This window comes from Felis catus, chromosome C1, assembly GCF_018350175.1.
Source record: "Felis catus isolate Fca126 chromosome C1, F.catus_Fca126_mat1.0, whole genome shotgun sequence".
NCBI lineage: Eukaryota > Metazoa > Chordata > Mammalia > Carnivora > Felidae > Felis > Felis catus.
This window is the reverse complement of record NC_058375.1, coordinates 166,307,061-166,322,582: the sequence shown is the minus strand read 5'-3', so window position 1 is coordinate 166,322,582 and position 15,522 is coordinate 166,307,061. Positions and strand designations below refer to the sequence as shown.

The 15,522-nt window shown below is 40.0% G+C and overlaps 1 protein-coding gene across 19 annotated transcripts in view; it reads right to left on the bottom strand.

The window, feature by feature from the left end:
* OSBPL6 (oxysterol binding protein like 6) overlaps positions 1 to 15,522 on the bottom strand; it is a 214,517-nt gene that overhangs the window by 32,073 nt on the left and 166,922 nt on the right. For 9 of the 19 annotated variants that reach the window (XM_023259488.2, XM_023259490.2, XM_023259489.2 and 6 more), the window contains 4 exons: positions 12,146 to 12,220; positions 6,700 to 6,865; positions 3,049 to 3,182; positions 2,176 to 2,199 (listed from right to left, as the gene is read on the bottom strand). In XM_023259488.2, the coding sequence (XP_023115256.1) occupies positions 2,176 to 2,199; positions 3,049 to 3,182; positions 6,700 to 6,865; positions 12,146 to 12,220 (399 nt within the window). The remainder of the gene's footprint in view (positions 1 to 2,175; positions 2,200 to 3,048; positions 3,183 to 6,699; positions 6,866 to 12,145; positions 12,221 to 15,522) is intronic. The other 10 variants (XM_045034005.1, XM_045034008.1, XM_045034010.1 and 7 more) reach the window with 3 other exon arrangements.

The window sequence follows — 15,522 nt, the reverse complement described above, 5'->3', positions numbered from 1 at the left end:
CCCACAACAAAAACCCCACAACAACCCAACAAAAATCTTTTAGCTTTAAGTTTAGAGGCAAGTAAATTATGTTTTGATAAGAGAATGAAATATAAAATTGATGTAACTCTGCTTTATTTTGCTTTTATCATGTTAGCATCAGGTCTTTCCTTGTGAACTGTTGCTGTCTATTTAGGTCCCATTCAAGGCTCAGTTCCTTCTGATCTGTGGCTCTGCTTAGAAGTCAGGGATCTCCCATTCTTCTGAACAACCAGAGCTCTGGAAATCTGCACCACCCATACGCTGCTCTGAAAGGACTATCACATGGTCCATTTAACTGTCTCCTTAATAAATACTGCTTATCTCACTAACCAGATCATAAGCTTCCTGGAAACATAGCCAGGGCTATTTTCATCTTGGTGTTCCATACCTTGCACTATACCTAATATACAATCAATTAAATGAAATATAACAAATAAATGAATGAACAAATGAATCACTTTAGAAATTTCTCTTTATCATCATTTCTAACTTCATCTGATGCCCCCAAACATATCTCTATTTCTCATTATCTGGTTTGCCAACAAAAAAAGCAAGCAAGCAAGAAACAAATACATTTTGAAACAATCAACAAAACTAAAAGGCAAAGGCAACCTATGGAATGGGAGAAGATAATTGCAAATGACATATCTGATAAAGGGTTAGTATTCAAAACACATAAAGAACTGATACACCTAACTCAGCACCCAAAAAACAAACAATCCAATTAAAAATGGGCAGAAGACATGAATAGACATTTCTCCAAAGAAGACATACAGACAGCCAACAGACACATGAAAAGATGCTTTATCATCACTTATTATCAAGGAAATGCAAATAAAAACTACAATGAGATATCATCTTACACCCATCAGAGTGGCTAAAATAAAAACACAAGGAACAACAAACAGGTGTTGGTGAGGATGTGGTGAAACAGGATGCCTCTTACACTGTTGGTGGGAATGCAAACTGGTACAGCCACTGTGGAAAAGAGTATGGAGGTTCCTCAAAAAGTTAAACATAGAACTACCTTACGACCCAGCAGTCATATACTGGGTATTTACCCAAAGAATACAAGAACACTAACTCAAAGGAATACATGCACACCTGTGTTTATAGCAGCATTATTTACAACAGCCAAGATATGGAAGCAACGCAAGTGTCCATCAACTGATAGACAAAAAGATGTGGCATACACACACACACACACACACACACACACACACACACACAATGGAATATTATTCAGCCATAAAAAGAATGAAATCTTGGCATTTACAACAACATGAATGGAACTACAGAGTATAATGTTACACGAAATAAGTCAGTCAGAGAAAGACAAATACCATACAATTTCACTCATATGTGGGATTTAAGAAACAAAACAAACAAGGAAGAAACTAAGAGAGAGAGAGAGAGAGAAACTAAGGAACAGACTCTTAACTATAGAGAACAAACTGTTGGTTACCAGAGGGGTGATGAATAGGGCAGGGGGGTGAAGTGTGAAATAGGTGATGGGGATTAAGCAGTGCACTTGTGGTGAGCACCAGGTAATTACAATTAAAAATTTTTTAAAAATGTGCAAAGAAAGAAAAAATATGTTTTCTTGTTTTTCTTAGCATAAGCTTGTACCACTAAGCCTCTATCGTTTAATACATCTAAAGGAAACATTGCAACATTTAGGGGGATAAAAGTATATTTTACATGTTTACAGGATGACATTTGTACATTTACCTAACCATTAGCTTGATCTTTCTGATTCGTAATACTTTAAAATAATGATTCAGAAGATCAATTAACACAGACCGAGGATTCAACACATACATGACATAAGGAGCCCAAGGCAAACCATTAAAATATGCTTATGAAGAAACCCCTTCGCAGACTGGCACAACAGTTGCTGCTTTGAATGCTTGAATGCTCATGCTCCTGAGTCCCCCAGTTTTGCACGGGAAGCAGAATATGCACCTCAACTGACAGTGTTTTACGGGTAACAAAAGTGTGGCCCAGGTAACAATACACAGTAGCATGAAACTTAACACTGAAAGTTAGCTGACGGTTCAGGTACATAAAACATGGTGAGACAGTTCAAGTCTATTTTCAGGGACGGAGGGAAACTATTCAAGCGGGAGCTGATCCACATGGAAAACCACTTACCCAGGATTTGCTTGCTCCTTCACTCTGATCCAAGGCACCAGGAAGTGAACAATATTTTATATAAACACTGAGTTCTCACACAAAAATCACATAACAACATTGAGATCTCAAAGGATGTTTTAAAAGTGCAGTTATAGACTGAACGAAGAAATTATTTCAGAGGAACTGCTCAGTGTAAAAAAGCATTACGTACAGTTTTAAAGGATTTTTATCAGAAATATCAACTTTGATATATATAAGGATTTGATTAGTATTAATCAATATAATATATATTGAATAATATATAATGAATATATTAAATAATATATTTTATAATGCACAATATGTCTTGAAATATATGAGTCTAGCTTCAGGGAGTATAAATTAGATAGGAAGAAAATCCTAAAAGTATAAATCAGAAAAGAAAACAAAAGGTAATAATAATCAGTAATTTTCAACAGATTAAGATGCAGTGTAAGTGAGAAAAAATAATAAGTGTGGAAGATTTAGTAGATTCTGTTCTATTGAACACTGGATGGAATATATTCTAGAACATACTTTAAAAAGAGTAAGCCAAGTATAAATGCATGATTCTTCTTTTAAAACCAGGGACTGCCTTATCAATGGCCACTGAGAAGCATCAAAAAGTATTCAATCAGCTGAAATAGCAATTATATGTTTACAAGCAAGTTTGGTTGATTTTTGCTCTTACCTTGACTTTTTTTTCAAGAAAAGTTTAATTTAAGCTTTAATTTAAAAATTTAATCAGGCAACTGCAACGTCTTAGGGGATTTTCGATTGAACATGCCATCCATGATGGACCACCTCCACCCTTATCCTTGCCTTACAGGGTGGGGAATGTGTCAAGACGGTGAAACAAACACCCTCGTTTACCTGAGACAGTGACTGCCGGAGCCGTGCCACTTGCGTGCTGTGGCCTTTATTATGATCCTGTTCCGAAACTATTTGCTTAAGCTTCTCCTTCTCTATAGCTATGCTATTAAATGCAGACTTCAAAAGAGAATGCACTGGGTGGGGAAAAAAGTGAGAAACAAAGATCAAATGCATCCAGAAAGAATATACAAAATGATACATTTCTTAGCACTTTAACTCATGTATAGACATTGTCTGGAAAGATGACATTACAGTCTAATACAAGTTAGCCTTACAATGGTATCTTTCAAAATACCGATACACAAAACAAATACAGTAATGGTAATTAATCAGGGTGGAAATTCTAGCATTTCCTACCAGAAAAGACTTAGAAACAGGATACAAAATAAATTGATATTAATTCTTAAATATCGATATTTAAAAAATTATTCTATAATTCCTATGAAGAAAAAGGAATAAGTTTTACTCTGCACTGGCTGGTAAGAATATTAACAGTTCTGTGTACAATGAATTCTCATGCAAATCATTTAGAACTATCCAGTAATTATTTCCGAAAGCAGGTACTCAAAAAGAACATTTTATAAATCCTGCCAAAATAAAACAGGCTGATTTAGAAGTCCTGACTAGTTCTCTTCGAGGTAGGAAATGATTTGGACTTGAAAATAATACTTAAATTACTCTCTCAGCCAGGAATACCTTGATGAGAAGTGCTTTCAAAGAGTAAAACTTCCAGTTTTAAAACAAATAAGTTCTGGAAATATACCAGTTTGGTGATATTTGATAATATTGTATTCATACCTCAAAGTTAAAAGAGTAGATCTTAAATGTTTTCCCACTAAAAAGAAATGGTAATTATGTGACATGATGGAGGTGTTAGCTGATGCTACAGTGGTAATCATTTTGTAATATACAAGTGTATCAAATCAATAGGTATACCTTAAACTTATGAAATATTATATGCCAAACATATCAGTACAGCTACCAAAAAAACACCCAAAATACATGTAATAATAAAAACAACTCCTCCCCCCCCATTTCTGTACATCTATTAACCTACATTTGTAAAATCTGAGGCTGTCGTTAATTCCGAAATACAAGAAGGCTGAATTTCCAACTCCTATCTTTAGAATAACTGTTTCTATAATATGCAGTCTTCTAAAATAGGAATTTCCTTGTTTAAGAATGGTTGTTTTTAAAAGAAGTGGAAATTCTTAGCAAAAAACACTGGCCTGAATTAAGAGGGCAAAACAGTGGGATCACAAGGGACTCAAAATCTATTGATTTATGTGCCATATTCTAGTCATCATCAATGTAAAGTTACTAACTTGATAGCTGGCATACATTAACCCCACTGGCAGTTCTATAAGCAGACTCTCATACACTTCAAAATCCATAATTCTTTCTAAAGAGTTCAACCAGTAGTCATAGAAAAGCCCTTTTTTCTAGCATAGTTAGAAAAAAAACATGTTGTTTCAACAGGGGCTTTAAAATCCTGTTGAAACTTGGATTTCCTGAAAACCTCAGGACTGCAACTGAATACACAAAACTTTCCTGGGGCTATCTTCAAATTTATTCATCTCCTTTTAGAGGCTGTGCTATACACACTTAATTCACACATTTGTTATCTCATTCTACCTGCTCCTACAACCACCTCCTGCCCCTGCTGTTAGAAGTAAAAGGTACTGGCTTTACTGGCCATAATCCTATGCTGTTACATACAGAAAATAACATTGACATAATTAGCATCTGGCTCAGAAGTGTAATAAAAACGTACTAGCAAATAGGGCACCTATGTGGCTCAGTTGGTTAAGCATCCAACTCAGTTTTGGCTCAGGTCATAATCTTGAGGCTCATGAGTTCAAGCCCTGCCTTGGGGTCCACGTTTACAGTGTGGAGCCGGCTTGGGATTCTCTCTTTCTCTCCCTCTTTCTCTGCTCCTCCCCTACTCAACTGTCTCTCTCAAAATAAATAAACTTAAAAAAAATAGCAGGAGTAAAATAGCAGGTGAAAGAGAGTTGGCCTTACAGAATTGCAATTGGGAAATCTACAGAAAAAAAGCGGAGAGATGATTTAGCTTAACTGTTTCCGGATTATAGAACTGAAGAAATATCTCCATAGTACATCTTTGCTGATAGTTTCACAGTATAAAATTTTGTGGACTTCAACATTCCTAGAGATGCCCTCAGTGCATGCCCCTTCTTTTCCTGAGCTACCAGGCTCTTGGGCATTATTGGGCCCTTGAGATGTTCTATTTAGCACACATTTTCAAAATATTTTAGCACCTATTACCAATAGCCCCAGGGTAAATAAATGTCATTAATTTACAGTAAGACGTTAGTGACTGAAAACAACATAATGTATATCTTTCTCTAAGAGATTATGCATTTTATTTTTTTTAAGTTTTATTTATTTATTTTGAGAGAGAGAGAGCATAGGCAGGAGAGGCAGAGAGAGAGAGAGAGAGCGGGGGGGGGGGGGGGGGGAGAGAATGAATCCCAAGAAGGCTCTAGACCATCAGTGCAGAGTCTGGCATGGGGCTCGAACCCATGAACCGTGAGATCTGACCTGAGTTGCAACCCGGAGTCGGATGCTTAACCGATTGAGCCACCCAGGCACCCTGAGATTATGCATTTTAAAAGACAACGCCTGGGAAGGCACTATCTTAGATCAAAAAATGAATTTCAGTGACTGAAACTTAAATACTGTAGCAAAAGCGAGGGTGGTAATTTGGAACCCAGGCTCTTGCTAAACACAGATAGGACTGCTCAATCCACCTACAAGCTACTGCCCTGACTCTTATTTATTACACCCTGCTCTCTATGGCTGATGGCAATAACTGAACCTATGCAACGCACCTTATTGAAAATTTAATATTAAAAAAAGTGACTCTAAGGTGTGGTCAGCTTCCCCTCCGCTCCAATCTGAACTGGCCTGTGAGGCTCTGAGCAGTAGAGTGCAGTGGAAGTGACTGTCCCAATCCCAGAGTTGGCCTTGAACAGGACTGGTTGCTTCTATCCCCGTCTATTCTATCCCCTTGGAGTCCTGAGCCGCCATGGAGAGAAAGAGGGACACAGTTATGTGCAACCTTGCAACCACCCTTCCAACATGCCAGGAACACAGGGGAAGCCACCTTGGATCTTTTCAGCCCAATCCAGACTCCAGCCAAATACCACTGAGCCCAGGCAATGCCATATGGCACAAAAGAACTGCCTACCCGAGCCCTGCCTGAACTATAGACTGTAAGGTACAATCCATGAGTGTTATTTAATAAAGGAAAAGAAAGATTCCAACAGAGCTCCTTGCTAACTGAGGATAACCCACAAGTAGGTATGAAATGATAACTAAAAGACACCAAAAAAAAGATGTTGAGTAGTAGCGTCCTGGTGGCCTACCTAGAAAAACTTTGTCTTTCCTCCTTTTTCTCCCCACTCATGACACTTTATTTGTTCAGTCAAAACTGTAAACCTATGACGCGTGTACTCCCAAGAGGCAGGCATGATACCCCACTGCATTCTTTATATAGAACTCCAATCAGTATATGCACTATTTAATCTTTCTACCATGACCACCTAGGCAAGGATGAGAGAGTAAATGGTAATCTCTCACCAAAGAAGAGAGCTTCTATAAAGGGCACGTTATGTTTGTTGTTACCTTTCTGTGCAATTAGACAAAATTCTTCTTGAAGCTTTGTATAATCCGTTGAGCTTTCCAGAGGGTCTGTGAGGTGACTAGGGGGAGTCTGAAACTCGATATCTGCACACAGGTTGGGGTTGGAGGAATGCAAGCGAACTGGCGACATGGTAGCACTGAAAGGGACCTGAGAGGGCAAGACACCAGTTAGAAAAGAGCAACCGTACATGTTCCACATTCTCTTACACAGGAAAGATCTCTTCCCTTCTTCAAAATACTAGACTCCTCTCCAACGATACACGCAGAGACACTCAGGACTCATTTAATTTGCAGGTGGCTGCGGTGGGAAAGAGCCTCACTCCCCATGGTTGAGGTGGTACTGCCCGTGGACTCACTGGCCTCTCCCCGTTACAGGGAGAGAGGGCTACAGAATGACAGGAAGGACAGGCATCGATACAGTTGTGTCTAAAAAATTGCTGGCAGGAAACAGTAGCCTGAACTCTCTTACAAGGTCTGGGTACTCGTGTCACAGGGCTTTTTATGCTCACTTGTTTCTGGGCCCGGAACAGGAGCTTACAGAACAGGTAAAAATTCAAGAGGCACCTAGACAGAAAGATTTACTTGCTCCGTGGCCATCAGACAAAACATAAATAAGTTTAATAGTAAATACAATAATGGCTTAAAGGGACTCAAATAAATTTGAAATTGATTTATTAAAATATGTTTGTAAGTGAAATATATATTATATATAAAATATATTTGTAAGTGAAATTGATTTATTACAAATATATTTGTAAGTGAAATAAATTACTGTAGTTTCCCTTTGTCACACACAACACTGTTACACATATGAATGTGGCTTACGAACTGGCCAATATTGAAAAACATTAAGTAAAAAAAGTCATATTACTATAGATTTTCCCAAATGGCTACAGGTACTTTCTTGCTCATGCTGATCCGGGCTAGTCTTCTGATGGGTGGGGGCAAAGCACCTTTCCCTCTCCTTCTGGAAGGTTATACCTGACTATTACAAATGCCATAGGCCAAACATTCTTAGAAAATGAGAAAACCAATTCCTACCGTAAATCAGATCACCAGTAATCTCCCCTAATTCTTACTGCACAGATGTTCATTCAGATGTCTTCAAGAATCATTCTTTAGACTCCTCCAAGAGCTGAATTTTATATAAATTAAGGGGTAGTTCACACCTTCTAGCTAACAGGAAATATGCTTGTCTGATGTATATGTATATCAGAGCCACTTCCTTTTTTTCACATTTTGATTTAGCTTTAAAGTTCTTGACAGAAAATGAGAGACAGTGGGGGAGGGGGAGGGAGGGAGGGAGAGATGGAGAGCGTGAGACAGAAAAAAAGGAGGAGAGGACGGGAAAAGGAGCATGTGCATGTGTACTGAGGATACAGAAGATAAATGGAAGACAAGGAGCAAACCAAAAAACCTAGGCTGAACGGCAGTCTGTGGCCCTGTGTGAGGGCAGCTGGGACTGGAGGGGGTCCTTTGCATGTAGCTTTGCCATGGCAGTGGCAAGGAGTTATTATCTCAAAGGATATCCAAAACTTACTGGGGAAGGAAGTGGGCATGAAGCTTTCTCCCTAAACTCAGCTAAGCTAAGCACGTTCATATATGATATCCAAAGCATCTGGTACCTGGAACTACCAAGTAGCTCTACTTTGTCCTTCATGGGGACCTTGGCTACACTGGGTTGGGACACATCTACAACTGGTTTATCTCGGCAGGATCAGAATTCCTGTTATTCCAGAGAAGAGACATAAAAGTGGCAGAGAAGCCATTTGAGAAAATGGAATCCTTGGGTTCCATAATGTGCTAGAAACCTGTGCAGGTAACTCTGTGATAATGACTGAGGTCTTTTGGGGATGTCTCTAAAGGATGTAGAAGAATATTCGAAGATAGATGAAGGGCATTTCTGACCTTAACTGTGAGGATGCTAAATCCAGAAAGAGCAGTAAGCCCATAGCCCTCTGGGAGGGACACAGAGAATCCATGGGAAGGCTGGTGGAGATCAGGAAGTCATGGGGAGAAACTGTGACTTGAGCAAATGGGTAGACCAGGGAGTGTTCAGATTTAAGGAGATGGTTTCCGGACACAAAGATCTAGAAGAGCGCTTAAGAAAAAGAAATGGTGGTGTTTGGTGATGGAGAATGAAACGCATTGAGGATCATAGAAAAGGGTTCTGTTTGCATCCAGGTGCCCTCAACACTCCAAGGACTGGCATGAAGTAGGAGGGGAGGCAGGGAGGCCAGTGGAGGCCACAATGCAATAAAGGCCCAAACATTCCAGTGAGGGCTCAGACTTGTCCCTGAGATAATGGCCTGTCTATTAAAAGTTGGAATAATATGCTGAGAAGAAAAACACATTACACATTTATTTTCTTGAACATAATGGAAGTTTAAATTGGTAATTTAAGCAGTCAAAATGAAACAAACAGAAAAAGCTAAAAAGCAAACAGTAAAAATGATCTTGTATATAGCCCCCAGGGAAAAGCACTCAAAATCCTCCATTCCAACTGCAATCAGACAGTTCCCTGGGAAACTGAACCTAATTTTTATATACTTCTGGCTGAAAATGTTTATATTGGTACTCTTTTTGTTAAAAGTAGTATGCGGAATGGATATTTTAACTGAAGCATTCATGACGTGAAATTGAGAATACAAATGGAGATGTATTAATCTAACTCTAACTGAATGCCTCTTCAGCCCCTTCAGTTTTGTGTTCATCAATTTGAGTATTATGGGATTCAGAAACTGAAGTGGTAGCTAGGTCTTCTGTCAGTGATGGCTGGGATGGGAGCTGTCGACAGGTCTCATGGTCTGTGCCCTAGAATCCTCAGTGCTGGCTGCGGACTTTACACCCTGCTCAGGAAAGAAGTCCAAGCCTTCCCTGAGATCCTGTGCTGGGGAAGAAGCCTGATTCTGGAACATTCTGGTACCAGCTAACTGCAGTTTGGAATGGGGGTGTTAGGAGGTACTTTGAACACCTGTCTGTAAAGAAGTTAAAAGAGAAATGACCGATAGCGGAACGACAGCAATGGTAAACATGACTGAGGAAAGGAAGACACAAAAGCAGGTCTAAGATCCTAAGCATATACAACTGATGGAGCAAATGTGGAAAGTGTCCTGCTGTCCTTCCTCTGCCTCATGCGTACAGGGAGCCTCGGGTGGAGAACCGATCGCATTGGGGGCCCTCGGTGTTCTTCTGAGGGGAGGGGCCGGTGTGTCTCTTTTCCCAAACTCCTGTTCTATTGGGTCTGGCTGATGTGATAAGTGAACCATTTCAAGTTCCAGTGTTAGGAACCGACAAGAATACATCTCTGAAACATCTCCTTTGGGTATACTTTTCTTTGGGAGCAATCTCAGCGGCCCCACACACTTGAATGGGTCTCCTTCTCTCTGAGGGAGAGTAAGTAGCTAGGAGTCATTTGGAAGAATTCTAGGTAAAATAGGACACGCTCAAAATGTATAGGATGAGTTAGTGCTGGGAAGAGGGAAGACAGGGAATTCGGAAGAACACTGACTAAGAGTCACCAGCATCGGATCACTTGAGATATAAATGAGGGGGCCAAGGGAGCAAGCTGAAGGTCCCTCTAGATGGTGTTATACTTTGCTATGGAGTCAAAGCTATAAATCCTACAAGGTTTAGAGTAACTATTTCCTCCCTTTATTTCTGAATAATTACTAAATGTCGCCAGCTTTTGTCATTTGATGCTTGGAATTATTGGAAGTTATTCTTAACTTCTGTGGTCACTGCTACCCTGAGAGGTGGGCGTTAATACTCTCTGCTTTTAAAAGCTTTTTCTTTTCTGTTTCCCATTCTATTTAAATAGGTTCTAATCCCAGTTTTCTTATACTCACTATATATATATATATATATATATATATATATATATATATATATATATATATGCAGTTAGAAAGATGAACACAGTAGAAACACAATCACTTCCCTGCATGCATTCTTGAAGGACATTATTTAAGGAACCACAGGTATTTTCACAAGAGGACTGACCTTTCCTTTCCATACTGAGGTACTGTTCTCTCTCTGATAATCATCTGGATTTCTGAATTTTATAAATGAAAGATTAAGAACTACTTACCTAATTTTACATTTTTCTATTGTAATAATCTGTTATGGTGTCACATATTATGCATGCATGCATAAGATACAGATTAATCATATATCAGTTTCACTGATTTGTTTAAATGTTCACAAAACTGAGTTTAAGAATCAATTCCCTGAAAAACTCCAAGCCACTGGTTCATTTCATAATCAAAAGCAATTCTATCTCTCAAAAGATCCAGCTATGCACCCAGATATAAGGCAGGAGTCAGTTATTAATCAAAAATAGAAAACCAACAATCCTTGCATGAGTATCCAGTCTCTTACAATGCAACCAAAACCCTTTCATGTTTTTCAGCAATTCTAGCCTTCAAGTATATTCCACCATCAGCAAGGGCAAGACTATTGTTAATTCAGAAAATATTACCTAATAGCCAGAAAAACCTAACATCCATGATTGCTATGAACTCAGTATTCTGTGTTTTAAAAAGTTGACAGGATGTCAGGAGTAAGCAAATATTATGATATGCTTTTATCCAGCAAAGGGTTCTTGTATTTACATAGTCTATTTTCTATTCAGAATGCACCATTCACTATTCTAAACAGCTTCTACTCAATTTAAAATTTTGGTTATTTGCCTTATCTGTTTCAATACTTACTCTATCCTCCTAATACCCATCGTATTTTCTCTTAAAACCAAAACAAACCAACCTGTCTCTATATATGTACATTAAGCACTATTTAACTTTGTAGTTTTCTCCTTTCCACACTGTATTTTCTGATTTTCAGCTCAATAATCTTTCCAGAAAACAATTTTCCCTCGCTAGGTGTAATTTGGGTAGCCATTTAGAAATGACATCAAAATTCACCTTTTCTTACCCTCTCTTTTCTTTATTCTCACATCCTTTTCAAATAGTCACAATGCTACAAAAAAAAGCACAATTTATGTCTGTAGTAACATGACTTTTCTTAGAAAAACAGAAATCAGTTAGCAGGGGTTCTGATATCAGTATGACCAAAAAATAAAAAATAAATAAAAAATATAAATAAGTAGATAGATAGATAACAATATCATTTTAGGAAATTCTGTATCAGTAACAGGTTACTCAGTTTTGCAACCTCGAATTTACATGGTTTCTTACACGGACAGTTGAAGAACTGGATCAGGGAGTAGTTTTCCATCGCAAACACGAATACCCATGTGCGACACCTGCCATGCAGAGACAGCCAGAGAGCATGCAAAAGCTAGGCCAGCACGGGAGTGGGTTACAGTTGATGCGGCTACACAGAAGGGGCACCACTGGGACAGGGAAGGTGACGCTTGGGCAGTTTCTCATTCTTATTAAATGTCCACTTGAGATTGAAATCCACTCACTGTTGTAGCCACTGCTGCCGCTAGCCTCTGCCGGCGCCGAGTGGTGCTGAACTGGCCCTTCGCAGATGGCCCTTCCTGACAGTGAATGAGAGAAGAGGAGGGAGGAGAGGCCACGCGGGGAGGCGGGGGGGGGGGGGGGGGCGGGGAAGAGGACACGGGGAGCGGGGAGGGGAAGACACAGTGGCGGGGGAGGAGAGGACAGGATACAGGAGGGTGAGAGATAATCGGACAAGGGAAAGGGAGAGTTTTTAAGTGGAGTTGACTTGTCCTAAATCGTAGCCCTGACAAGTGCTCGAAGGGGCATTCGTAATGCTGTGAGAAAAGTTTTTTGTTTTTTTTTTAAATTTATTCATTTTTGAGAGACAGAGAGAGACAGAGCGCAAGTGGAGGAGGGGCAGAGAGAGAGAGGGAGACAGAATCTGAAGCAGGCTCCAGGCTCCAAGCTAGAGCCCGACGCGGGGCTCGAGCTCACAAACCACGAGATCATGACCTGAGCCGAAGTTGGACGCTCAACCGACTGAGCCACCCAGGCTCCCCAAAGTTCGTTGTTTTCATTGCAGAACCCCTAAACGTTTAAGTCTAGTTGCTGAATATAACCCCACCCCAAAGGGATATGGGAGATTATGAAGTGATGAACAGCTTGTGATTTTATGGTAAAATAAATGCGCATATTGTTTTACCCATGCAATGTCACGTTGTATGAAACCAATGGCATTTCCAGTCAATGGAAGCAAAGATGAACCTAAGTTCAGGAAAAATGATTAAATAAATAATGTGCAAAGGCCAAAACCAACAAGTTGTAATGGGAGTCTCCCGTCAGCCAGGCAGAATTTTTTTTTGTTCCTTACTGGGAGGAAAAGTACACAAGCAAGGGTACCAGGAATCTTCAGCTTCCCATTTATTCCCCTACTAGAAAGCTCACTGGGATTCAACATTAGGAATGGTGTTGGGATTTTCAGGTTGGAGAATTTTTCAAGGAGGAAGCCAGTCCCCACAGCATAGAGAAAAAACAAACAAACAAACAAACAACACAACACAACACTCAACGTCCTCAGTGTGTTGGCACAGTGCTTACAAAAATCAACTATGGAAACCTGAAAGCATGGGTTTCATTTAGTGATGTGCATCTATGCATAAACTAGTAGAAGAATACCGGAGCTTTCTTCTTTGTCTCTTTTTGGTGGCCAGGATTATGGGAGAATGATATTTCCTTCTAACCACTCAAGTCTGCATCCATCTGACAGACCCTCACTCTTCGTGATTGTGAGCAGTAATTTCAATTCCAGTGACCCGAGAGGGACTTAATACCACCTAACAGTGCAGATTAAGGAAAAGCAGTATGACTGTTTAAGCCTTTTTGGAACAACAGAAAAATATTTTAAATTTTTATCTCTCTAATCCTCTTCGAAGTTTCCACGTGACATTCCCATTTCTCTTCCACGTTCATAAATCTTCTGCATGCATTACGTGTATGTTTATTGGATACACATATGCCTGTATAGTGTGCTTTCCACAAAAAGTTTTCTATACAGAACCCCTTCATCTTTCATGTAGTAAGTAAAAGGAGGAAGAACTCATTTTTACCCTTCAGTATAATTTGAGCACCTGTGAGATCTAGGACAGCTACACATGAATGACAACAGATCCTTTATCTGCTACTCTCCATGCTTCCTGCTAGTCCTCATTCTCTCCAACAACTAGGGATCTGGTATTAATTTGTGCGATTAGTCATGCAGGAAACCCAGCAGCTCTCGGGTCTGTGGCAACCCTTCACAAACCAGTCCCTCCTCGCCCTCCTCTACCTCATTGAAAACAGCCAAACTGTTACGGTGTGATGGTTATAATGAGATTTTTATTAGAACCCGAAACCTGAGGTTTGGGAGAAAGTCCTTTTTCTAAAAGGTAATCTCCACAGAGCCTTCCAGAAAAAATGCCTTCGATGAATCACATGAAGGATTTCTGAGGCTAGCTTCTCAACAGCTTCTAGTAGAAATACGGCCATGCAGATCCAACATTTAACCTTCATATTCAAATCAATAGCACAACCTAACCTATGTGAAGAATAAGATCCCGAACATACAGTGTAACACGTTCTTCACTGCTACTTTCCCGAGGTCAATTTTCTAAATGACCTGTCTTATAATCATTTCAAAACAACAACTACTGCAGAATGCTGAATACAAAGGTCAGTGCGACAGTACCAATAACAACAGCAGCAGTGACAACAAGCACCATTACCACCACCAGGCCGTCGAGGTTCCTCCACAAAGGGCTGGTGCACCACAAGTTACAAACAACAGAGGGGTTGAAAAACGAGCCACTCCCTACAAAGCCTCTCACATTGGCTGCCACCACGACACAGAGAAAGTGGTTCAAGAAGGGAGATGACGGTGGGCTCAAAATAAACACTTGCCCTCGGCTCCTGTGATCAAGGAGGGAACAACCTGTGTACTAGGGTGGGAGAAGGTGGTAGGTATGTTTCATCCACTAAATAAAGATAAATGCTATGTCTTTCTGTAAGTAAAACAATGACGAGTAAAGACATTTACATCGGTCATAGGCATCCCCGGCTAATTTTATGGTTTCCTAGCCAAGTGTGTATGTTGGAGAAACTTCCAAGTAACTTCCTGTTAATAAAGAATGAGCACCCAGGGGCGCCTGGGTGGCTCAGTTGGTTGAGCATCCGACTTTGGCTCAGGTCACGGTCTCGCAGTTCGTGGGTTTGAGCCCCGCGTCAGGCTCTGTGCTAACAAACGGCTCAGAGCCTGGAGCCTGCTTCGGATTCTGTATCTCTCTCTCTCTCTCTCTCTCTCTCTCTCTCCCTCCCTCCCTCTCTCCTCCCCTGCTCATGCTCTGCCTCTCTCTCTCAAAAATAAATAAATGTGAGAAATAATTTAAAAAAAAAAAATAATGAGCATCCTAAGGGCTGCTAGAAGGCCTGCTGGTTTGGGTAAGCAGCATAGGTGCAGGGACAGTCCCAAATTCTGCAGCATTCACTCTGTAATACGTTTTGTTTTACCAATCTAACTGAGCGCAGGGTTTCTCTGGGAGTAATAAATAGCTCACTGCCACCTCCAGGCCTAGTGATTTCCACTTGGAGTCAGAACTGAATCTTCTACTTTTGAAAGTTTAACGTTTTCTTTGAGTGTGGGAATGAAGTGGTTTCAGTTTCCCTCAAAAATAATTGAACTGGAATCACAAGGGCCATTTTGTTACTCTTTGGCAAAACGGAAACAAAGCATAAATAAACATTTAAAAGCAAACTACCCCAATATGCAGCAGAAGTACGAATGAAGAATATTTTCCTGCCTTTTGACCAATTTCTTCTGATGACTCAAAAACATCTTCATAAACTCTCCTCATACAGAAAAGCACAG